Below are 24,570 nucleotides of genomic sequence, written 5' to 3' on the forward strand. Positions count from 1 at the left end.
AGTGTGCCTTACAGCTCAGGTAAACTCTGAACTACTGCCAAATGTGAGACTCGTGTGATGCTGGCTTGTGCCTGCATTCTGCCTAACACCCAGTGCTGATTACTGAGTACAGCAATCCCGAGGTTAATTTGTTTCATCATATCCACCAGAAACCTCCTTAACAAACATCTGCTTACAGCACCTGTGCAGGAAGCACAGCGTGAGCACTGATCGCAGAAGTGAACCTTGGAACCAGCCCTGGGGAACAGGCAGGAAGTTTCGGCAGAGCTTTTCTTGGATGTGTGCTTTTACCTCTCTCCTCAAATGTGAGTGTCCTCTGTGGCCACAGACTCCTCATTCAGCCAGGGTGACCTGGGGCAGTGCAGGGCAGGACACGGCTGCAGGGTGCCTGCAGAGCTGAGGGCTTCCAAGAGCAAAAGCTGTGAGACATTGCCAGGAACAAACTGCTGCCTTTGGGGCAGCAAAGGCTCCTCGGCTTTTCACCCACGTTTATGTCACTGACTACTGTTCAAAGTTACCTGGCAAAGAGGTTGGTGCTGTATGAGAATTGCTACTTTAAGTCATCAAAGCATGAAAAGATCTATCTTATGAAATAATTCAGTAAAATACTAGATTGCAAGTTTACCATCCTTGGTTAGTAATTATGTGGCTTCATGTAAACGTTTCTGTGAGGATGCAAAGCAGCTTACACTTAGCAAGTGCAAAGGCTATAGAGCTGTTTCAAATCAGCCTTATCTGCCTGAAACCCAGAGCAAGGGAGTTTCCTTTATCAAAAGACTTAAGCATAGGAAGTGTACTGTTTCTGATGCACTAAATTACGTGGGCCTACTTCTTTTTCTGCTATCAGTCTGGGGACTGAGCATGCTTTCTTGCTGAAGAGCATCTTACCAGTTTCTGCCTGTGACATCCTTTGGCAGTGCTGGCTGGCAGCTGTCAGTCTAGCTGTTCTAAATAATTGTGTCACCAGCAAACTATCTGCTCCATTCTTATCCTTTCTTTCAAAGCATTTATATCAGCTATGGAACATGTTTTATCAATATCTTTACATGGAAAGATCTCTTGGCAGGTTCATTCTGTTCTGAAAACTGGCCGTTTTTGCTATCTCAGTTTTCCTGGTTTTAATCTGAAGACTTTGCATGCATATGATTATTGCGCATCAGCTCCTTTAAGAAAATGAGAGAGATCGTTGCAGGATTTTGAAAATGTCTCTGTGTTGCATGAATGTATGACATTTGTCTCGTTATTGATGCCACATGGAGCTCCATGGGGGTTGTGAAGCATTACTTGACAGAAATAACATCAATCCTTGAATAAACACACCAGCTCTGTAGTACAGCACTTCCCAATCTGACACAGCAGTCACATATAATGGTGTGTAGTTCTTTGAGTGACTCCTGAATTCTTTTTTTTTCCCTTTTTTATTCTTCTGACACTCAACATAGTTTAAGCAAGTAACAAATCCTCACACATAATTGCAGTTTTGGAATTTCATAGGATCTGTTTTCTTTAAAGTAGGGATGAAGTTTCTATCTCTTTATACTGTGAGAATATGTACTTTTTTGTTTCTTTTCAGCAAGGGGAAATAACTGGATTGTCAGTGACATATATAATTCTCTTCTTTGTAAAAATCTCTGATTATCTTCAATGTATTTTTCCCATACTTGTAATGAGGGAATCAGTGCCATCACTGTTATCTTCTGGATCAAATAACATTTTGGATTTTAAAAGAGATTAGCAGTTCAAATCATACAAAATGCTAGTTATGTATGTAAAGTTATCAACTCCTTAATCTCATTTGGAACTTTGAACTCTTAAGTGTAATACAGAATTGCTCTTAAGATGAAACAATTGTCATTGAATTTGAGTATCAGAAATAGCAAGGATTTGATATTAAATTCCACTGTATTTTACAGTGACCCTTGTGTTAGTAAAAAAATTAATAAATCCTCTAAGATTTACGGATAAGTTTTAATGATGCTCCTTATCGATATTGACAACATTAACATTACTGATTGTTTTAAGCACAGACTCATGGAATTGTTTCGATTGGAAAAGCCCTTTGACACTTTTGAGTTCAATCTTTCCCCAGCACTGCCAAGGGCATCACTGTTCCATGTCCCCAAGTGCCACATCCGCACAGATTTTAAATCCCTCCAGTGATGGGGGCTGCATCGCTGCTTTCATCAGCCTGTGCCAGGGCTGGACAGCTCTTCTGGTGACCTGATTGTCCCTAATATCCAACCTAGCCCTCCTCTGGCACAGCTTAGGTCATTTCCTTGTCCTGTTGCTTGTCACTAGAGAGAAGTGACTGACCTTCAAGGTCCAACAAGGAAGGACTTTGACATGCTTGAGCCTGTCCAGAGGAGGCAACAAGGCTGGTGAGGGGCTTGGAACACAAACCCTGTGAGGAATGATTGAGGGAGCTGGAGTTGTTTAGCCTGGAGAAAAGGAGACTCAGAGGCGACCTTCTCACTCTCTACAACTCCCTGAAAGGTGGCTGTGCTCAGGTGGGGGTCGGTCTCTTTCTCCAGGCAGCACTGACAGAACGAGAGGACACAGTCTCAAGCTGTGCCAAGGGAAATATAGGTTGGATATTAGGTAAAAACCTTGTTACAGAAAGAGTGAAAAAGAACTGGAATGGTCTGCCCGGGGAGGTGGGGGAGTCACCATCCCTGGATGTGTTTAAAAAAAGATCGGATGTGGCACTCCAGTGCCATGGTTTAGTTGAGGTGTTAGGGTATGGGTTGGACTTGATGATCTTGGATGTCTCTTCCAACCCAGTGATTCTGTGACCCCCAGCTGGCTACCGCCTCCCTTTAGGCAGAGAGTCAGAAGGTGTTCCCTGCACCTTCTTACTGAGGGTGCCCTCGATCCCCTCATCCAGATCGTGGCTAAAGATACTAAACAGGACTGACCCAAGCACTGGGCCCTGGGGGACACCACTTGTGACTGACCACCCCTGGGCTCCATTCCCCACTGCTCTCTGGGCTCACCATCCAGCAGGTTTTTTACCCTGTGAAAACTCTGCCCATCCAAGCTGTGAACAGCCAGGTTCTCCAGGAGAAGGCTGTGGGAAGTGGTCAGAGGCTTTACTGAAGTCCAGGTAGGCACCTCCACAGTCTTTCCCTCATCCACTAAGCGGGTCATAGAGGAAGATCAGGTTGGTCAGGCAGGGTCTGCCTTTTATAAACCCACACTGGCTAGGTCTAGTCCCTAAAGGTAAAATTTTTTGTAAACTCTGAGATTATATTGGGGTTTCTATACTGGACAAGATGTCTTCGTCTAGGTTAAATCTGGTGTGAAAGGACATCATAAACAATTAAAATAGTTTTTAAATGACAGTAGAAACAAAGTGTTTCCTTCTTTATATCTAAGTTTTATAAACCAGAATAGTAATGGATTTCTGGGCCTGGTGTAGTGAAGAAGGTAAAATTGAATATGCTTTTGTGGTCCCTTGGAATGTCCTGTTCTCTCCCAGTGACAGTGTCTGTTGGATGTACATACCATCGTGGGCACAGAGTGGGGTCTCTAGGTGGCAGTCAGGCACTGGGAGCCCAGAGCACTAAAGGGCCATAAGGACAGTGAAAGGACTCTAACAACCAAAGTTTCCTCATTTCACAGTCAAGATTTCCTTTCAGATTTTCCCAGCTTTAACAGCACCTTGTAGTAAAGGTGGCAATGCTAATGTAGTTCTTTGTGATGACTTTCCTGGTCTTCATTCAATCCCAAAAAATTGCATGGAAGGATTCTTAGCAAAATCAAGATCAGAAAATTCAGGTAGAGGAGTTTGCCCCTAAATCCTTGTCCTGTGTAATGTTTACATTTGTTCTGAAATCCAGAAAAGCTTTCTTGAAAATGTCTAGGCGACAGAAGGGGAGAGAAGCCAGGAGTTTCTGCTGGAGATGTCTCCTCTGAGCCATCAAAACAAGGCCAGATACAAAAGCTTCACTGCTGTTTATACTTGGTATATAGAGTTGCATGATTTACAGTAGGATGGGAGAGGGTCTCAAACTAGTGAGGTGCCATCAAGGAGCAGAATAGAGCAAGTTAAAGATTGTCCAGGGAATTCATCAGTGTGGTGCTGACAAGTTTTTGATACAGAAAACGAAGAACACAAATGGAAAATAATCTTCTCTAGAGGAAATTCTCATCATTGGTAAATAATAGTAATGATATTAATGACAATAATAATAATAGTCCTAGTTCTGTAAGAGCAGAGTGAAGAACAAAACAATAAGGGTCTTCAAAAGAGGAAGAGAAAAATGCATGTAAAACTTCCATGTGGGAAACACAGCCAAGGCAAAAAAATAAGGGTCCTGTTCCGAGATTTCTATTTGAGACTCAGCTGTAACCTAAAGCAAAGGAGGAATAAGAATTAAAGCAAGGGGAAAGACTTGTTTCATTCATGTGCTGTGCAATGGTCTGAAAATCATAATGGAATTAAAAAAATTGAATTACCAAAGGTAAAGATACAAGGATTGCAGGAGCATGATGATAAACACCAGAGCAATTCATCACATATGTAAAAGATGAAGAGTAACAAAATTTTCTTCTGGGTTGTAGCAGACTTGATAAGCAGGTCAGTCAGAGAATTGGACTGCAGCAAGAGAGTGCACTTTTCATAGCTGTACTAAGACCTTCACATTGCAAAGATGCTTCACAGAGCACACTCAAACATGGCTTTGGTTTTGTTGTAGGAGGACAGACTTAGGTGAACCATTAAAATTCTTTTTAACAGTTAACTGTGATTCTCTGTTTAATAAGGTTTTAATTGCACAAGACTGTATTTATTTTTCCACTGGGATTCTTGCTGATTCATTCAGTAAGAGTTCACTAGCAAAAGCTGCTCTAAGGATGAATTAGCTGTGTGCCTTATAGGAAACCTCTGTCTTTTGAATATTTCTTCAGTGGCAGCAGAAGTTGGGCAGTGTGGAGTCCATGCAGCAGGAGGAATTGGGGAATAAATCAATAAAAGGGTCTTCTATTCCTATATGTGTGGAAATTCAACCAAATATTTAGATTGACGTCTTTCTCAAGTCTTGACCTCTGGTCTTAGCAAAGAGTTTCAGTTTTCAGGGACAGAAATCAATAGGAAGTCAGGAGCCCTGGTGGGGTTTAGGAGTCTCAGCATCTATTTGGATATGCTTCAACTTCCCACTACTGCTTCTATTTAAATTAATGATTAATATCTATTGATTCCAGTGAGGTAAGAGCTACTTCAGTGTTCTTACGTGATCATGAGCAAGCCACGGAAAACGAACTTTTCTACTGGCCTGAGTAATTTTTGGTTAGATTCAGGCAGCTCTCTTCTGGAAACAGTCAGTGCAAGTGCTGCAGCAGAGTACTCTGGCCCAGGCTGAGCACTGAGAAATCACGTGCTCCTGATGGTTTGACTTCAGTCTTTATCATCTGTCACACGGAATTTGTCAGTACCACTTCTCAGATGATTGAAAACTGCACTTAAAGACATTATAGAAGTGGATTATTTCTTATGATCTAAATTATAAGTGGGGCAAAAGGTATAGGAGTAGCACATTGAATGATACCAAGTGGGATAAATACTGCCCATCCAGCAGTTCTGTAATCACCATCTATCCTCACAAATGTTTCATTGAACTTGTCCTCTCTTGGCAATTTCAGTTAGGTTCTGGTGCTGTGGTCGTCACTATTGACTTTGAGCTGATGCAAAAGAGCACGTTGTGTTTTTCATGTACTTTCCTTGTGTCGTCTTCTCAATGCCTCTATAAATCTTTCTCGTTTTTCAAGTGTGTGTGTTTGAGAGATCAGTCTAATCAGTTACCATGAATTTAAGGTACCACAATTAATCCTCCTTTGACAGGAGACTTTGGGGCTTATTTCATATCCATTCACCTCAGTCTTGAGCTGCAGTTTTCCTGCTACTTTTCCTGCAGCTTACTCAGCATGGACAGGTGGCCCGATAGAGAAGGGATGGAATTGTTTGTGTAGCTTTGGTGAATAAAAGTCCCAGTGATGAAAACTGACCATACAGCATAGGTAGTCTCCTCCATAGTATGTAATTTATTACCGTCAGCAGTTTAGATTTCAGGACTGTGGGCTGCTAGAGCTGATGTTTCGCTCATCTGATTTTCCCTGTAGAAATCCCAGAGCTGCTGTGTGCACGGGGCCATTGGAGCGTGGCACTTGGTGTGATGGTGTTCCCTGATTGCCAGCGGTGGTCAGGGCTAGTTCCTCCTGTTTGCAGTGGGAAAGGCAGTCATGGGACCACCCACATCCCAAGGGTAACCCTGTTTAACTCCTGGTAGTTACAGCTGGTTGTTGCTCAGACTCGAGGGCTTACACATCCTATAAAGCTCTTGGAGATCTTTATTGTTGTTTTGCTTTTGCAGGGATTACTAGTAAAACTGGTTATTCTTCTCACTCTAAATACATGTTTTCAAGCAACTGAGTCCACGGTGTGTTTTATCTCCCATAAATGCTATATCTGATTTTGTACACAGTTTAGGGTTTTTTAAGGTGAATTCATCCAGTTTTGTATAGGCCCCTTTAGTCTTTCTCTTCTCATTGAAATCGAGTTTTGTGCTCTGTGTGGGTTTTTTCTTTTCACTCTTGAAGGCCGTGTTGGGTGCTGTGATTATTGAGAAATTACATTGATACCTGTTTTAGCTGAAAGTTAAACTGGAATTTGGTCATTAAGGAAATATACATGTCAGCGAGAAGACTTGAAAACACAATGTATGTGAAGTGGTTTTAACTGAGAACTTAGTCCTGAAGTAAAATAGGCTTCTCAGTTTTTAATGGATAAGACAATTTCAATTCTCTTCACTAAATACAGAGTGAGAGCTTCATGGCACAGGTAAAACTCAACTTAGAAAAGGACATGAAGCAACTTGAGTAAGGTAAAGACTTCAGGGATACATGCTACTCCTTCAATTGCACTTTATAGATCATCTGTTACATTTTAAGGATTCACCTGAAAATTGGAAAGTTTTGCTTTTCACTAATCATATAAACTATGAGTTTGAATAATGCTGACCATTGCAGTGCTAAAATGTTGTGGTGACACCGTGAAATCTGAGCAAAACCTTTTTGTAGCATACTTACAGTGTGAAGTGAGTTTGCCAGAGAAACAAATGGGGCTGTGCTGTGGTCGGGTGGGGGAGAGGTGGTGGAAGGAGAAGCAGTCAGGCAAGAGCCATTGCCTGCTGCCAGATAAGCAGAAACTCTCCTTGTGCTTTCCATGACTTCTGTAAACTGAGTCTGGAAAAGTGAAGGAGGGAATGGGACAGGAAGGGGGTAAGTGCTGTTCTCCACTGTGAGCACTTGCTGATGCTCCCTTGGCAGTGTAGAGCTCTTACCCACCCCGGCAGCCCTGGGACATGTCAGGAATGTCTCATGGTGTGCACAGCCCTGCCTCCCAAAGAACTGCCCCACTGTTAGTTGGAGGGTGTTGGAGGATCACCCCAGCCTCACCTGGGACACCTCTGCATGGGGATCAGTGATACCCTCTGGGTGCCCAGGGAGAGATGATGTTCTCTCAGTTCTGCTCATGCAAGGTAAACAGCCTGGCCCTGACTGCCGAGAAACTGAGGCTTAAGGAGCCGTAAATAGATAAGAATAAAATCAGAATCAGGACTGTGAACCAGTAAAATAGCAAAGGTCAGTAGGTTACTCTTTGACTGAGGGCTATGCTGCCAGTGGGAAGAGCAGCAGATACCAGCATGCTGTGAGAGAAAGAGGCAGTCCTGCAGCAGAGGGGGTTTGCAATAGTACCTGTCCACTGTTCTGAGACATACTGGGAAACTGCTTCATTTAGCCAAAGCAAAACTTCGGCTAAAGTAAAGGGTTGGGGGAAAGATTAAAATGTGTCTGCATGTACAGATGATTTCTAAGCTGAGAAAATATATTTTCAACTGTCACGTGGTGGTATTCTTTTGGGTTCCTGGTTTTATGTTGATATATTGCATTAGTAATTGTTAATGATACGGAAATTACCATGCACAAATTTAAATTGCCATAGTCAGAACTGAGGTTGACAGTATTACCCAGTAAGAAATAGATAACAAATATTATTTCATGAAGAAGCAAAGGCAATTAAGAAATCAATATTTCATTTGCTGTGTAAAACTGTACCTGTACTAACATAGAGAGACTTGGTGTTCTCTAACTGTGCTTGCATGTTTTGAAATGCATATATTTCTAATGCTCTTTTTTAAAGGAATAAAATACCAGAATTAAAACATTTGCATAATATTTAGTATGTTTAAATTATCTTTATTTATCCTGTGTAGAGCAACTAATACTGTTAGCTGTTAAGCTGCTTCTATTATGGTCTGAATTTTTGAAATGATGCAGTGGATCATTATTCCAGTTGAAGTTCTTGCAAAAGCTGAGACGCTTACTCTTTGTTATGTTAATGATGTTGGGATGGATTTTGTACCTGTGCAGTTTGCTTAATCTTTCTGAATTTCCTCCGTTAACAAAAGAAGATTGTGAAGTGATGAAGAGAAGATCATGCAGCAGCAACAAAAAATAATCTTTATGTTGCCCTGGGTTATATGGTTAGATATTTAGATAGTGTCTAGGTGCAGAGGCAATAATATGTCAGAATACTGTATTTGTATACTGATTGAATTTTGATCAAGACACAAGAATTTTCATTTCTAGCTATTGTGTTGTTCTGTTTTCAATTTTGGTAAATTTGTGCGATTTACAATGAAAAATTAACCCCATCAACTCCCATGTTCAGGTCACAAGGGGGAGTGAAAAATCTACATGAAAGAATAACAGAGATACAGTTGCTGCTTCTGGTGCTGAGCTGGCTCAGGTCTTGGCTGAGCCCTTTGGAGCCTTTGGGTTTGGAAAATGTGCCTCAGTCAATGAACCATGCTGGTCCTGAGCGGAGCAGTGTGAAAACTCCCAGTGGTGCCTAGAGAACATGGGTATCTGTCATCCAGGACATTCAGCGTGGAAAGTGCAGAATCACCAGGAGTGGCTGTGAAACTGAAAGATGGTGCTCATTTAATTTTGCACACAAAATTGAAAGCCTTGGGCAGCTGCAGACATGACACGAGTCCTCCATGGCTATCACTGCTTTATCACACTTGCTGGGCTGCAAAGAGTGAAAGGATGGACAACGGTACTAATTCCTCGTCTGAAAGCACATTACAGGACACATGGGTTCTCTTTCCCTACTTCTTCAAGACACAGCCTTTTTCAAAGCATTCCTGTTCTTTCTGTACTCTGCATACTCTTATATGTATCACTGAACTGTTTGTTTAGCAGCAGAAAAACATTGATATTTTGATGTAGCAAAACCATGTTGTGTTCATTTCTTTTGTTCTTTCATTACATTACAGGTACGGTAAGAATTGAAATGTTCAGGAACATGCAAAATGCAGAAATCATAAGGAAAATGACAGAAGAATTTGATGAGGTAGAGTATACAAATAGTTGTTTGAAGCATTATGAAATATGTTACCGTATACATCTGGTTTAAATTAAAAACGCAGTGGGCCAGTAGATGAATACTGTCACAGTATGGGAAACTAACAAGCAAAGCAGCAACTTCAGCTGTTGGATGTGGAGTAACAGGGCAGAGAGGGATTGATCAGAGCAGGCAGGAGGAGGAACTGGAGAACTCTAATCTCACCGAGAGTGGAGGTGGCATTCTGGGTGCTGAGCTTCAGCTCCTGGGAGTGCCATCATACAACAAAAGAGCTGCAGATTCCTCACACGTCAGATTCGTGAGACAGGATTACAGCATTCTGCTCTGTTTTCTCTGTGCAAATTAATGTTTTGTGCATTTTAAATGGCAATTTAAACCAAATAGGAACTTGACGTGAAAATTATCATTTTGGAGCAGTGATACAGAAAGAAATACTCTTTCAAAAGATCTAAGCATTTTGTTTGAAACAAGTAAATTACAATTCAGACTGGGTATCTTCTGTCAAAATAAACATGTTCCTAATGGTGAATTCTTTTTAGCTTTGAGATTTTTGATCTGTGTTTTCTTTGACTTTTGGTGTATAAAAAGCTGAATATTCTGAGTGTTCATTTTGTTTAGTGAGGAAAACTAAAGCTGGAGCAGGAATTTCTATAGGAAGGCAGTGTCTCAGACCAGTTCTAAATGAAATGCCAAGGCTTTGTTTCAGAAAGTTGAGCAGGAAAACAATTAATAAAAGAAACACTCTTTTTCAGGATGTACTTACACACAATTTCCTTCTTTGCCATGGCCTTGAACAACAAAATGTTTCAGTAAATGCCTGACTACAGCCACAGGGCTGCTCCTTTTGCTGGGTGATTGTCCCGTGTTTGAGGAAGAAAGTATTTTTCGAAAAAAACCTTTTTAAAAACTGTCAAAGTTTTTTCTTACAGGAGGAGAAAACCTCTTTGTATGAATGTGCCTAAAAGCAACATCTCTCAAAGAGTTACAGTTACTGGGACATAGTCTTTCTTCCTCTATTACCTAAAATTTTTCAGAACTTCTATAGTTCTAAAAAAAGTTTCAGTTCTAGCTTCTGCCTTAATGTTTGAATGGATTTGTGAGAGAATTTGTTGGGCTTAGTACAAAAGCATAAAAATGTTAGTCCTAGGCTGCAACCCCATGAATGTTTTGAAATCTGGAATAAACTGTTGGCATTTTATCTGTAATAGCTCCCCCAGTGCCCCAGAAATCCCAAATTGTCCCACTGTTCCGTAAGTGCTGCAGGAATCAGCTGGCTGCTCGCCTGAATTTTGCATTTATGGTGGAGATTGAAGTATTGATTTTCCTCCTCATGAGTGGACAAATGCTTGTGCAGGGTTTAAATGATGGAAACGACTTTGTTCACAGAGTTCACTTTGGGACAGGGAATTCCATGGACATCCATTGGCTGCACTGTTTGGCTTAGGAGTACAGGTGTTTTGTAAGTGAATTCCCTCATAATTCTTGTGCTAGAGTTGATAGGTTAACAAAGACTCGGTTTACTTTGAATTTTCTAAGTGCTGCGCCATCAAGTATTGTGTCACTGTCACTAATGTATTACATTTTTATTGGTATTCAAGAGTAAAAGATTCATGAAGTGCCTTTATTGTAAGTTTATTCTTCCCATTTCAGCCAGAAGAGGTGCTCATGGTAGAGTCTTCATAGGCTTTTCAAAAGAGTTGTCTGATATGTACTTGTAGGTTAAAAGTGCACTATGCACAGATGAGTAGTTACACACAGCACTAGAGATTATGAGGACCTGTTCCAAATGACTGCATATACACACACCTTGAGAAAGCATGTTATGTACCAAAGTTCACATGTAGAGATTCATCAGGTTATTTTGGTGTAGTTGAAATGGGTGTGATTTGGTGAAATGTGATGGCTAAAGGGTCTTTTGTAGGGGAATGTTGTTTATGAGGTTTAGGTTCAGGGTGTTTGATTGCAGCTCCTCTGTGCTGACATTGCTGCCTTTGCATGTTTCAGTCTGGGTGATAAGTCTTGAGGGGGAAAGTGTTTTTTCCTCACATAACCACAGAATAAATGTGTACAAATGGATATAACTTTGGAACTACCGACTTCTTATCCTGGGTGAGAGATTCAGGATGGAGCATTACTGCCTTGATGTTTTGGATATTCTGGAACTGGCTTACAAATCGAGTGGTCAGGGAGATTTATACTCCAGCTTTTTCACTGAGGGGGGAAAAAGCATTTTCTGATTGTGGGGGGACAGTCTCCCTGTAATGCAGTATGTATAGTGAATGTAGTTAGGGCAGACCTGGAGAGGTGTTAAATGAACATGCCTAGTCCAATCCTGTAGTAATTTTTTGAAGATGAAGTGTATTAATCTGTAGTAAAATTTCCATTACTGCTGTCAGAAGGCAAGTTTTACCACTAGAAAAAGGCAGCATTTGCAGGATAAAACAGGGACGTGTTCGCTTTCTGATAAGGAAACTGTAAGTTTGAGCAAAGCAAAGTTTGGGGAGAGGGGCAGCTAGCTGATTAGAATATTAACCTGGAGTTGAAGTGGGGATGGAGAATGACTCGCTGTCAATCACATAAGCCTTTCTTTAGGTTTTGACCTTGAATACTTTGAAATATTCCTCTCTCTCATCCTCCGCTCCCACTTCCTAATTGAAGATATAAGGAAAACAATTGAGACTTGATACTTGTTTTGGACTATACAGAGCCAATACTGCAAGTGGAAAACAGTTACAATGATGTCTTTGCAAAAGTGGTTTCATGCCAACGAGCCTCCCTGTTTATTGAAGAATAATGTGTTGTTTTTATTCATTTTTCTCCCTTGGCTTGAAGGAACAAGATGATGTTTAGTTTAGAGCAGTCGGCCACAATAGCTCCACCAACATGAAAATAAATTAAATGGGGAGACCTTTAACACTTGATCTTTCTTTTCTGTTGTTCTGCAGGACAGTGGTGATTATCCCCTGACCATGCCCGGGCCTCAGTGGAAGAAGTTCCGCTCCAACTTCTGCGAGTTCATCGGGGTGCTGATCCGGCAGTGCCAGTACAGCATCATCTACGACGAGTACATGATGGACACGGTGATCTCGCTGCTCACCGGCCTCTCCGACTCGCAGGTCCGCGCCTTCCGGCACACCAGCACACTGGCTGGTGAGTGAGCTGCCACACCAGGCTCTGCCACGGAGCCTGCCACTGCTTACCCACTGCCAGAGCTGCTTGTAATTTGCATTGAGGTGGACCCTGGCCAACATTAAAGCTGTGGAAAGCTTCATCAAATCCAAGTACCGCATATGGTACAACTAAACTTGAAATACTCCTTTTTTTATTTGGAAAGCGGTGTGCTGAGGCATTTAGGGATTCCTGTCATCCCCAGGTCCTCCAGTGGATCCTGAGAATCAAAAGTGGAGTGCTTATGTCTTGTATTTTGCTATTAGTTGTTCACTTGTTGTACAATACGTTGGAGTAATTTTATATTTTAGAGTATAAATTTATTCTAAAGAATTATCAGGACAATTGTATTATCTAAGAGTTTCCATTCACCAGAAAAAATAATCTGTGCCTTAACTCTGAAGAAGCATAAGGTTTGGGATTACAGGGCCATGGTTGGAGGGCTCCCTGTCTTCTGCCTGCAGCCACACCACCTTTCAGTGCAGCTGCCTCACCTAAGGAAAGCCCTGTGTGTATCTTTAGATAGAAATGGGCTTTCCTTACATATTTCATCACATCTGTGTGAGATGTCTCCTCTAAGAGGGATGAATTGCTCTCCACATGGAACTATTTTGCTCAATTACAAAGCACTAGCAGGGTGGCTGGCTTGGGTGTAGGTGTCTACAGCTGGTCATGTCAGGTGATAGGAAATCCATTTTATTGCAAGGTTCATAGATCATGCCAGATATTTGAAACTTTTACAAGCAGACATTTGTCATAATCTGAATGTTTCTATGGCCAATATTTATTACTATTCAGTCTTCCCACAATCAGCCTCATACATGTTTTTTCAGTTTCAAATGTACCAATACCCAGTGTTAAACAAATACAATCAGAATTTATCAAAGTAAGAGGCAGATTTCCAATGATATTGGAAAAACAACTCCAGATTTGAGTGAATTTTGATTTTAAAACTGAAACCCAAACCCTTCAACTCACAGTGACTGAACTCCTTTGGAATCGCATTCCCTTGTGTTCTTCACCATACTTAGCAATGGGATGGTAAAACCATGAATTATGCAGGCTTAAGCTCCCAGGTTTGGAGTTTCCTCTTCAAATTCAGTATTCCAAGGTGAGCACTGTTTGAGCCTAGATACCCTGCTGGAAATCCATGCCTGTTATTTAGACTATATTCCCTTCCATCTGATGCTGTCTGCATTTCTGGGTGGTTTTGATTTGCTGTTTGCTCAAACTGTGATTGATTGGTCCATAGGGAAGAATGTATGGAGTGAGGTCTGCACTCTGGCCCCTGGGACTGATTGGTCCATCCCTGCATGGGCCATTGCAGGGATGCCCATCACGGATGGGAGCTGCCAAAGATCTCAGCATTTACCAGTGACAACACGTGCCATTTATTTATTTGTTTGCTTGCTGTAACAAGCTTGAGGCTTTGTTTTGATTCTTCAAATTCCCTTCAAGCTGTTTTTAGCACATTTAATTGCAGTCCCAAAGAGTAGAGGTCAACATGATGCCATGGAGCTCAATCTTGGTAAAGTTTTTGAAGATCTACTTGTAGACTGGCGTTTCATCTTGAAGGAGGGTTTGTAGGTCCTTGTTTCCAGATTTCCTCTGTGCTAGTCAGTTGGAATGAGAGATGATTCACTGTAGGAAGAAGTACCTGTAGGTAGCCAGTTTTGAGCTATAGCAGAGTAAATCAATCCATATTTAGAGGAGCATGCAGAGAGGATGTGATGGTTCGTTGCCTAATTTTGCTGGTTTTTCAATATTGTAAAATGCGTTGTACTATGTAACCACACACAACTTGGGCAAGACCCTTATCGATGTTTTTTGTAAAAGTAAATTTTAGTATCAAAAAGCAGACATGAACAATATCATATCCAGCATGTGTAAAAATAAAAATGGCATTTTTATATGGCTGTACAGCTGACTTTAGAGCATTCAGAGAAGCTGTGCTGTGGTCCCTTGTGAAGTGAGCCATCCTCAGCAGCCATTGGTTAAGGTAACCCTTAGTGTGACCTTAGTATGGAGCCATCTCTGCTGGCACTCTCCTGTGCAGAAATGGCTGTAACTCCCCAGAAGTTGCCTTCATGGTGCCCTGATGCTGCAGGCTCACGTGCTGCCTCCCTGGTGCACTCAGAGCTTGTCTGGAGAGCACAGCAAGGAGCACTGCCTGCAGCTCAGTGTGGGGTATAGACTCTGCTTTCTGAGCATGGGCCAATGACCTGGGTGTTGCCTGGGTGGAAGTGCCTTTCCAGATGGCTGTGCCAGGGTCCAGAGGCTTTTTGCTGTGAGTGTGGGTCTGCTGAGGAAATATTTTCTGAGCTCTGACTACAGGTAAAGAGTCATAATCTGTCTTGTGCCTTTGCAGCTATGAAGCTTATGACTGCTCTTGTGAATGTTGCCTTAAACCTGAGCATTCATCAGGACAATACACAGAGGCAGTATGAAGCTGAGAGAAACAAAATGATTGGCAAAAGAGCTAATGAAAGATTGGAGCTGCTGCTTCAGAAAAGAAAAGAGGCAAGTGAAAAGACAATTTTTTTTTTCCCGGTTCGTGTGCATTCCCTCCCAACAGAAAGCCCAGGGTGGTTTGTGAGTTGAGTACCACAGTGAGAAAGAGCTTAGTTCTGCAGTGGTGTTTGTGTGATCTCAAGCACACTACTTAAACCCTGTATTGCCACGTTCTGTTGAGTTTGTGGCGCTGTTCTGCATGCAGAGGAGAATTCTGTTCTCAGGCTTCTACGTATGACCAGGCAGGAAGAGTCTCAAACTGTAAGCAGTCACTGTTCTGATGGTGCGGAAAGATTCTGACGAGAGGATCACACATTCCCTCCCTGCACTGCCCAGTTTTCCCCTTGATCACTGCAGTTATTCCACAGTGTCTCATTAGTAGTTCTTTTTTAGCTGCTTTCAGGAAACACTGGAGTTGAGGCTATAGCACCTGTTCTCAGGGAGAAGGAGCTAGGGAGACAATAAAGTCGCCTTTAGTAAGTACCAGTCTGGCATTAGGTGAGAAAAAACATTAGTATTATATCACAGGAAATTTCAGTTTTAGAGGTGTACTTAAATTAAGATGACAACTAGAAAATTAATACACATACACCCAAACAACCATAATATGTAAAGATGCTAAGTAAAACTCATAAGAGAAACTGAAAAGTCAAAGTTTGTATGCCTTAGATTTAAATTTATGATTTTGAATTTTCTCCTCCACTGTTTGACTCTGTGGCAATTAAGGATGTCTGGGTGTTTTGCCTGTGTGCACCTCGAATTCCTTTAGGTGTAACTTTGACTCAGAATTGCTTGACAGTGTAGTCTTTGTCTGGGGATAATTACAATTACATATTTTTATTTTCCCCCTGTGATCTGTAGCGTAACTTTTTTTGGGTTCCATAATTCTTGAAAAGCGTGCATTAAAGTACAATGCAAAAACAATCTCTCCTGCCCAACCTGCGAGAGAAACATTTTTAATTAAATATTAAATTGAATGTGAGTTCTAAAACGTTTTGAAAAGCAAAATAGCTGGAACAGTCCACATTTGTTGATTGTTGCTTTGAATTTGCAGAGGACAAAGGCACTAATTACACTGATTACCCTGGGCTGGTGACTGTGGCTGGGGACTCACTCCTCCGTGCCCGTTCCCCCAGCCGTTCTTTCAGAGCTGCAGGACATCCTCTCTCTGGGGAACTGGAGCAAGGATGCCCAGCTGCATGGGGCTGGGGAGCCTCGACAGGAGAAGGAGCGTTTCTTAGTCCTTACCTTTGGCTCTGTGTGTTCAGGGGCTCTCATCTCACTGCTCATGACAGCTGAGCAAAACATTGCCTGGGAACAGCCAGGCTGAGTATTTCAGTGGGGTTAAGCACACCAGGGGCACCTGGGCAGAAGAGATCTATTAGGATTAGGTGGCTTCATGCTCTTTGTAAGAATTCCTGACATGATACTGTATATTCCCAGTGTTTAAATACTCTGAATCGACAGTGGCATTCTGTGCTGGCACTTCCTCAGTTGATTCTTTGATGAAGTGCCATCCTAACAACCCCTCCTGAGCACATACATGTGCATGTCGTGGTCTTCATGAGCTGATAGAGGGACAGTTCACCAACTGAGTGTGGCAAGTTAGTCTGAAGCAGAGGAGATGAAGCACTTGCTGAAGTGTTTCATTCTCATGCCATCGTCTACACGGCCTGGTGGGAGAGCTGTGTGTGGAGCTCTGCCTTATCAATGAGATTTTCAGCTCAAGTGGATGATTTAAGTAGCAATATGCCACAAAGCAGAGAAAGTTGTCTTTTTAGGATCTGCCAGTAGTACTTCAGATTTTGTGCTTGTTGTACATGTCTTTTTGAGCTTCCAGACCTGCTTGCAGAGTCAACAAGAGAATGTTTCCCTCATTTTGTACCTCTGTTTAAGAGCGGGAGTGTTAAATCATTTTTGCATTGGTAAGAGCAGGAGTCCCAAGACACAGATGCTCTCTCAAGATGCTTGAAGTTAAGCACTCAGATTCAAGTGCATGGTTTAAAAAACTTGAAAGTATAGAAAGCAATTAGAGTTTCAGAGAAAATTCATGACTGAATCTAAAATACATTTGAGAATTGTATCCTTTAAATGTTAGTACACAGAGGTAAAAGGGATCTCACACAGACCTACTGAACCTCTGATTCTGCTTCCACACCAGCTGTGTATTAGCTGGATACCTGTACCAGATGGTAGTTTACCACGTTTATAGTGAACTGTAAATTCTGTGCAGAAGAAGAGGGAGGAGGCCCTCTGTGCTGTCTCTTCATCTGTGCTGCTCGAGCCTCTACCATGCTGCTTCACTTTGCACTCAGAGAGATGGCAAAGTACACTTTTTTCAGAATCTCGACTTTCTCATGGCTCAGAAAGTCCATCCTCTCCTGCCTGTCTTCTGTGATGTGGTTTTATACCAAGAAATCATCCCCTGAGTTCTCCTTGAGTTTCCACTTCCAGGGCCCTGGTAATTTTTCAGAAAGCCTCCTGAGGCTTCTTGGTTTGTTCCCATCCTCATTTTACTGCACAGCCTGTGCTAGCCCCGTGTTGCTGTAGACGTTTCCCTGCCTGTAGCCTGTGGAGTCATCCAGCTGAGGTGTGATTAGGAACTCACAGTCCCCTCTGGGTTATGAATTCTGAAACAAGCATTTAGTCTGTGCATATTTGGGTTGAGCTGATGCTGCAAATAGTGCTTTTCCCAGAGGCCATGTCTAAATATGCTTGGTTCATGTATGCAGAGCTGGTGTGGACCCAGCTCTTTCTTTGTACATAGTCCCTTTTACTGTGAAATTAGTTTTCTTTGGCAGGCTTTTGACTATTAATCAAGAGCCCTTAATGCCTTGGTTTCTCCATATGCAAAATGGAGACAGCACCTCCTTACACTTTAGTGAACCGGGAGGCTTCACTCCCTGAGTTCTGAAGCTACTTGAGCTCGTACCTGGAAGATGCAGTAGAAATGTTTGGCTGAAAAATAGAAGCCCTTAGGTGAAAGTGTTTCAGAGCTCATGCCTTGCAGGAGGTCAAACCAGCTGATCACAATTTGCCCTCTGGCTTTAAAACCTTTCATCTGTTAAATATATACACCCATAATTATACAGGTTTGATTATTTTATGCATATGTGTACTCTACTAGCAAGGCTCTGTTGTGGTTTTCCTACTGTGAGAATGTGGGCAAATTTACATTCCCACATTGTGGTGCTGTGCTTGGACTGTAATGAACACCTTGATGGAAGAACGATGGCTGCTCCAAAAGCTGATTGGATAAAATTGGTGTCATCTTATTAACAAAACTGCATTTAGGTGTAATTAAGTTATACCTCATTTAGTACAAGATCCGACAGTATGAGAATACTGCAATTAATTCTTAGTTGTGTTAACATATTAATTGACACAAGGGAAGCTTCCCATAGTACTTGCAAAACGTTCTTGCATCACTCGGGAATTGAAAAGATCTTTAAGAAAATGTTCTCATTTATAAAAGCATGCTCATAACACCTTTTCATTTGGAATTGGATTTGGTTTCTTGCAGTCTAAGGCCTGGATGTCAGGTCTGCTCCAGTCCTGGAAATCTTCCTGCTTCTGAAACCCAGTTATTGTGGGTGCTGAAGCTCAAGCAACTGACAGTCTTTTACTTAATATTGAGAACATTTTCAACTCCTTTCCTTAAATAGAACATTAATATTCTCAAAACTAATCTGTAACTAGCTTTGTTTCTGCAGCTGTCATTCACTCAGCTCTGTGTTTCCCTGTGAACACAGCGCTGGTGAAATTACTGCACGCATTGTCTCTACTTGTCTCATTTTCAGTAGCAAAAGTTGATAATCACTTCAAAGAACTAATTTGAGAGACTAAATTGATATTTGTAGTGAGTGTTAATTTTTTTCCATTAAGACATTGCATATATAAATGTAAATATTTGTGTATGCACACAATATAGGCGTGTGCTGGAAAAGCAAAAATGGTGAATTTACTCAAGTGCTCTTCCAAGGTCTTCTAAGGTTTCCCAATAGGGAATTGTAAAATACCAAATTATAATAAGCAATGATCTTTTATTTATTTTGTGTTTTGTTTTTCACAGCTACAAGAAAACCAAGATGAAATTGAAAATATGATGAACTCTATTTTTAAGGGTATATTTGTTCATAGATACCGGTAAGAAAATGCATGTTCCAGTAGGCTCTGCTAACAAAGTGTGGTCATAAAGAAGGTCAAGGGCAGCTTCTGGGTTGATTTTCTTCTGATGTAATATTCTAGATGCTGCAAGATCACCGTCAAAAACACTTGAAGTTATGGAAGAATATACAAATTGTAACCTCTATTAATTACTCAGTAGAGCTATCCGCACAACTTTAGTTTAATTCAGTAGACAGCTTTAAAGGGTTGTGGGAGACACAGGCTTTGAATCTTTGCATTTTGAAAAGAAACGTTGCCCATGTTGGGAGCACAAAAATGACATATCTTATAAATAATCAAATAATTACTGCATATCATAAAATGGCAGTTGTCCTTCAGCCTGCATTTCCTTTTGTACGTCTTGGGTGTAAACAGCAAATTTGGAATATGGTTTACAGAGAACAGTAGTCTTTTAAAATAGATTTTGGATCGTTGTGCGTCACAAGATGCCTCAGAGCATCTGCATCACCTTGGTGCAACCAGCTCTTTAAATGTTAATTGTCTTGCTGAAATCAAAAGATAAAATTCAAGGGTACTAAACTATGCAATTAACCTTTCTGTTTTCAGTTCTGCTTTAAAGTTTTGTAAGTTATGGAATCTTTTAGGAAAATGGCAGGAAAATAGGGTGTATGAGAAGAGGGTTAGAAGGTGAAGAGGAACCCACAATTCAGTTGGACAGAGGGATGATTGTAATCTGGAGAAAGGCACACAGGAAACTGGGAAGGTGCTCGTGTCAACAAATGTGTGAGTGTGAGCAGCACAGTGGGGTTGGAGAGTGGCTCCTCAGTACCTGAGCATGGAAAAAAAGTTGATGGTTTAGGGTCAGAAAGCCTTGAGCTGTTTGGCAGCAGGAGGATGGGTATGCAGAGCCAGCAGGTAAATGAGTGTGCTGGATCAGTGTAGCGCTCGCACCATTTTCTTAGGAGAGCAGCTTTCATGGCTTAGGTAAAAAAAAGCTGAAGAAATTAAATTCTGAGAGAGTTTCCATTCTTATCGCTTCAGAACTTAGTGTATTTTAATCAAACAAAACGTTGCTTTAAAATATCCTCTTAGTAGTTCATGCTCTTATGTGCGGTTGGAAGAAGACTCAGCCTTTCGCTAGTCTGCATTCTGGTGCCTTTGCTTTTTCTTTTGAAATTCTCCTTTTGTAAAAAAGTTTCTTTTCATGCCTCTGGCCACCACCAGTAAAGACCTGATTTTGCTGATGCTGCTGTAAAAAAGGAGAGGCCAAATAAATAAACTCCATCCGTGCCCTGGAAGAAGGTGTCCATGGTGGGGAATCAACTGAAGTCAAACAGGTGGTGGCACCACTCGTGCCACTGTTCAGAGGGGTGAGGAGGAACCTGTTCGCACCCTGCCCCCAGAGCCACCTGTGTGTGCACTGGCCATCCCTGACCTTTTGGGGAGCCCCAAAGAGTCTCTTACAACACACACCAAACTATGAGTAATGGTACACAGCAGAGAGCACAGAGTGAGACTCCTGCACTCACAGCTGGATGAGAAAATAGAGGGGGAAAATGTCTGTATGAAACCCAGCTAATTGATGACAAAGCCCATGGGGGATAAAATGTAAAGGATTTTGACCTATTATCTGCTTTCATAACTTCTTAATTTCTTGAACCTTCCTTCTTTCAAATAGTTCAAGTTATTTTTTAACTTCACATGGTTTGACAGGCCTTAGACCGTGCACAAGGGGTGATGATTTCGAAAGAATGTTATTTTAATTATTCCCAGAGAATAAGTCCCATCCTTCAATATGATTCAGACTCAGCCATAGTGATTCATGCTTAGTGACCTTTGTAGCTTAAATAACAAGTCCTTGACCTAAACAAAACCCCCAAAACTGTTTCATTTAGAATGTGTCTTCTGCCAAGTGTTGTAGTAAGGTTACATCTTCTTTCTGTAGATTGGCCTCCAATTTACTGGAAGATTTCAGTGCTCACTTCTCTTATCAAGAAAAAAAAAAGATTTGCAGAAATAGCTAAATAGTTTTCTAGGTATAATGCTAGTCTAGTGTGAACAGCAGATTTGGTGAAAAACTGAGATATTCTTAATAAGCATGCAGGAAATGTACCCACCCTAATGTATATTGCCTTTTCTCCTTCCTCAGCCATTTGTTCTCAGTAAGTTTCTATGGCTTTATGATATATTTGGTTGTCCAATGGTTTTTAAGCCTTTTTTTTTTAATCTTTAGAAGGGGTTTTAAAATTCTTTTTGACTGAAGTCAAAAGCTGAAAATTGCTTGCAAGGTACACATGTATGAAAAAAAGAGGGAAGGTCTATTTCTTCGTTTCAGTTTTTTCTCATATCAGAGATGACTGTATCTGAGATAATTGCCACATGGCTGCTCTGAGAGTATTTATAAAATGTTCATCCCTCTGAACCATTATCTGAGGTGTCAGAGTTTCGGTTTGGGTCTTTCCCTGCCTAGGACTTAGCACTGTGTGTCCAGACACATTCCCCTTTCGGAGGGTAAGACTGACAGACCTCAGATTTCAATCCTACTTCATAGGATCTTTTTAGTTTTGAGTGCCTAAAGACATTTTCCTCCAGGTGTGACTGTCCAGAAAAACAGAACTGTTCCAGTTTTAGCTGAAGGCAGGCAAGAATGGGGATCCTCACACTGATGGACACAGTGGGTTTGAGAATTTATGCAGGGCATGAGCCTGTCCCGAAGTAATGTTTTGTCGGTACTGACAAATAAGGTAAACCTTGCCAAATCCAGATACCATTACCATTTTTATGGAGAAGATGCTTCTGTCTCCTTCCAAGCTGTCCCTTTGCCTGCTGCAGAGTAAATAGGATTATGGTGACAAGTTACATGGGAATTCCACTGTGGGAAACAAGACATGGCAAAAAGAGAGAAGGAGTTATTGGATGGCAGTTTGGTGAGGAAGCACAAACCAGTCAGCAGAGGGAAATAAAAGCTGAGCCAAACCAGAGAAAAATCCTTCTCCCTGCACCCTAAATATGTTATCTTAAGGAAGCAAAATGTACTTCTTAAGTGACAAGGAAATGCATTATGGTTTTAGGTATGTTTGAAAAAACAAACAGAAGTTACTGGTGTCACTTACAGGCATTAAAAAAAAGAGACGGCAAGAAGTTACATCATTTAATTTGAGTTTGACCTTTCTGTAAAGTTTAAAAGCACACACTGCTCCCCTCCCTGCAGAGCTGTGCCTCATACTTCAGACAGGCAAAGGTGTTGGGACAGGAACTCTGAGAAACACTGGGGTCAGAGATACATAAAGCTACATCTCAGAATCCACATCGTGTCTTCAAACAATAAATTCCTTGGTCTGGCAAGAGCATTGGATAATCAGCCTAGTAACAGGCTGTTGGAATAGATATTTAAATAGCCACTATGCACAGAAGCATTTAGGAATGGGAGTGCTGTGTGTCTGCCCCTCCCATTCGTGGGATATGCAGTGAGCATTCAGCAGAGCTTTTGGAAGTTGGCTCTGAACTCTTGTTTTTCTTACCCTTTTGTGGGGTCCTAATTGAGCTCCAGAGATGAGGGTCATAAAAAAATAAGTAGAAAAGACATTTTTGTCCAGTTCTCATTATAATTACATCTTCAAAATGTTTCCAAACTGGCAGGCAGCCCTAGAGATGGGCCCAGTTCTATCCAAGTGACAGTGGTGTGGTCCTGTGCAGCTGCTCCATCTCCTGTCCTTTGGATGGGAGTTTGAGCTGCTATCCCACAGAAGGCCTAAGGCAGTGAGTCACCCTTGGTTCTGTCCTTGTTAGAAAGTTTTCCTGTAGACTAATTCTCAGCCCAACCCATTGACAGAAATATCTGTAATTTTCTGTTCATACTGGTTTGCCTGTTGAGTGATATCACTGTCTTCTGATGGTTATCTGCAGTTCTGGCTGTCCCAGAGCAAGGTGTGAGAAGCAGCATCTCCAGTGGTTAGACTGGGCAAGCAGGTGCGGTGAGAGTAGTCGGGCTCCTTCAGGAGCTTCCAAGAAGCCTTGAAGCAGTTTGTGCTCTGCTGGTCATCTCCAGGCCATGCCTTGGTCTGACTCAGCAGTGGCAGTGCTGTAGGATGCTGTAGGAGCATCCAGGGCACTGCGCATCAGCCAGGTTTGCTTAGAGGCCTTTCAGTTCAGTCTTGATTAACCTCACGGGTTTGTGATTAAACAGACTGAAAGAACCCGTGAGCTGGAGCTGAAGGTGACGACGACTCCAGCAACCCTGAGGAGCACACTGCTCTCTCTGCACCTGACGTTTCCCAAATATCCATCAGAGACTCTATAGCTCAGGTCCTGAATGCTTCTGGCCTTAATCACAATTCTTGTGTGTACTCTGACATGAAAGGCAAACTGAAGTGGCAGTTGGAGCGGCACTGGTAAAATCTGTTGCCTGACACTGCTGTGGTTTGTCCTACGGTTTATGGACCTGCCTTGTCAAGCCAAAATTTCAAAAGGAAATGCAGAATTTCTTACCTGAACCTCTTTTGTCAAATCTTTTCAGAAGTTGCATCATGGAGGATCTCTTTACCCAGAGTAGGAACTTAGGCTGTGAATTGTGCCGTGAATATTTTCCCCTTGTAGACCTTGCTTTGCAGATTGTGCAAATCGTCATGTCTGAAATCTGTAGATGCCACATTAGTTTTCATCTCTGTGCAGGACTAGATTCTGTTTCTTTCCAGAAGCCTTTGGCAAGTAATACAAGCTTACATCACGAATTTATAATTATGGTAATTAATAATGCATTTGTTATTCCAAAAACACTCTCAATGCAGGTATAATTAGTATTTATATGTTCTTGTGCCATCCAGAAATAATGTGTATTTTCAAAAAGCCAAATTCATAGTGATTCTGACCAGAAGCTAAAATGTATTTAACTGTATAAAAATTAGAAAAAAAGAATTACAGTTTAAGGACAAGCAATTACCACATCGATAGCAAAGGTACAAAGATTTTTTTGGCTGTTTTGTGTTTGATGCAGCATTGTATGGACATGGAGTCCGTGGTAGTTATTCCTGCAGGAACACAAGTGATTCTGATCAGTTACAGTTACCTGGAAGGTGACGTGGAGTGGGAAGTGATGTCTCTCAAGTTCTCCTTCTTCTCCAGCAGCTTGAGTGTTTGCTGGTCTCACATGCCTTATCCATGATTCTGTCTCATTTTCAATTATACTGGAAATGTTAAATTCCTATTATACTAAATCTCTTAATCAGCTGAATAGCTTTCCTCTTTCTTTCTTTCTTTCTTTCTTTCTTTCTTTCTTGCTTTCTTGCTTTCTTGCTTTCTTGCTTTCTTGCTTTCTTTCTTTCTTTCTTTCTTGCTTT

At 41.5% G+C, this 24,570-nt stretch overlaps 1 protein-coding gene across 1 annotated transcript in view; it reads left to right on the forward strand.

The window, feature by feature from the left end:
- The window catches only part of STAG1 (STAG1 cohesin complex component), a 165,319-nt gene that overhangs the window by 82,424 nt on the left and 58,325 nt on the right, over nt 1–24,570 (forward strand). The window contains exons 7-10 of the mRNA XM_066194137.1: nt 9,339–9,415; nt 12,373–12,577; nt 14,964–15,115; nt 19,179–19,252. Of these exons, the coding sequence (XP_066050234.1) occupies nt 9,339–9,415; nt 12,373–12,577; nt 14,964–15,115; nt 19,179–19,252 (508 nt within the window). The remainder of the gene's footprint in view (nt 1–9,338; nt 9,416–12,372; nt 12,578–14,963; nt 15,116–19,178; nt 19,253–24,570) is intronic.

This window comes from Chamaea fasciata, unplaced genomic scaffold (genome assembly GCF_029207755.1).
Source record: "Chamaea fasciata isolate MVZ Bird 193981 ecotype frontalis unplaced genomic scaffold, bChaFas1.0.hap1 SCAF_11, whole genome shotgun sequence".
NCBI classification, from domain to species: Eukaryota; Metazoa; Chordata; class Aves; order Passeriformes; family Sylviidae; genus Chamaea; species Chamaea fasciata.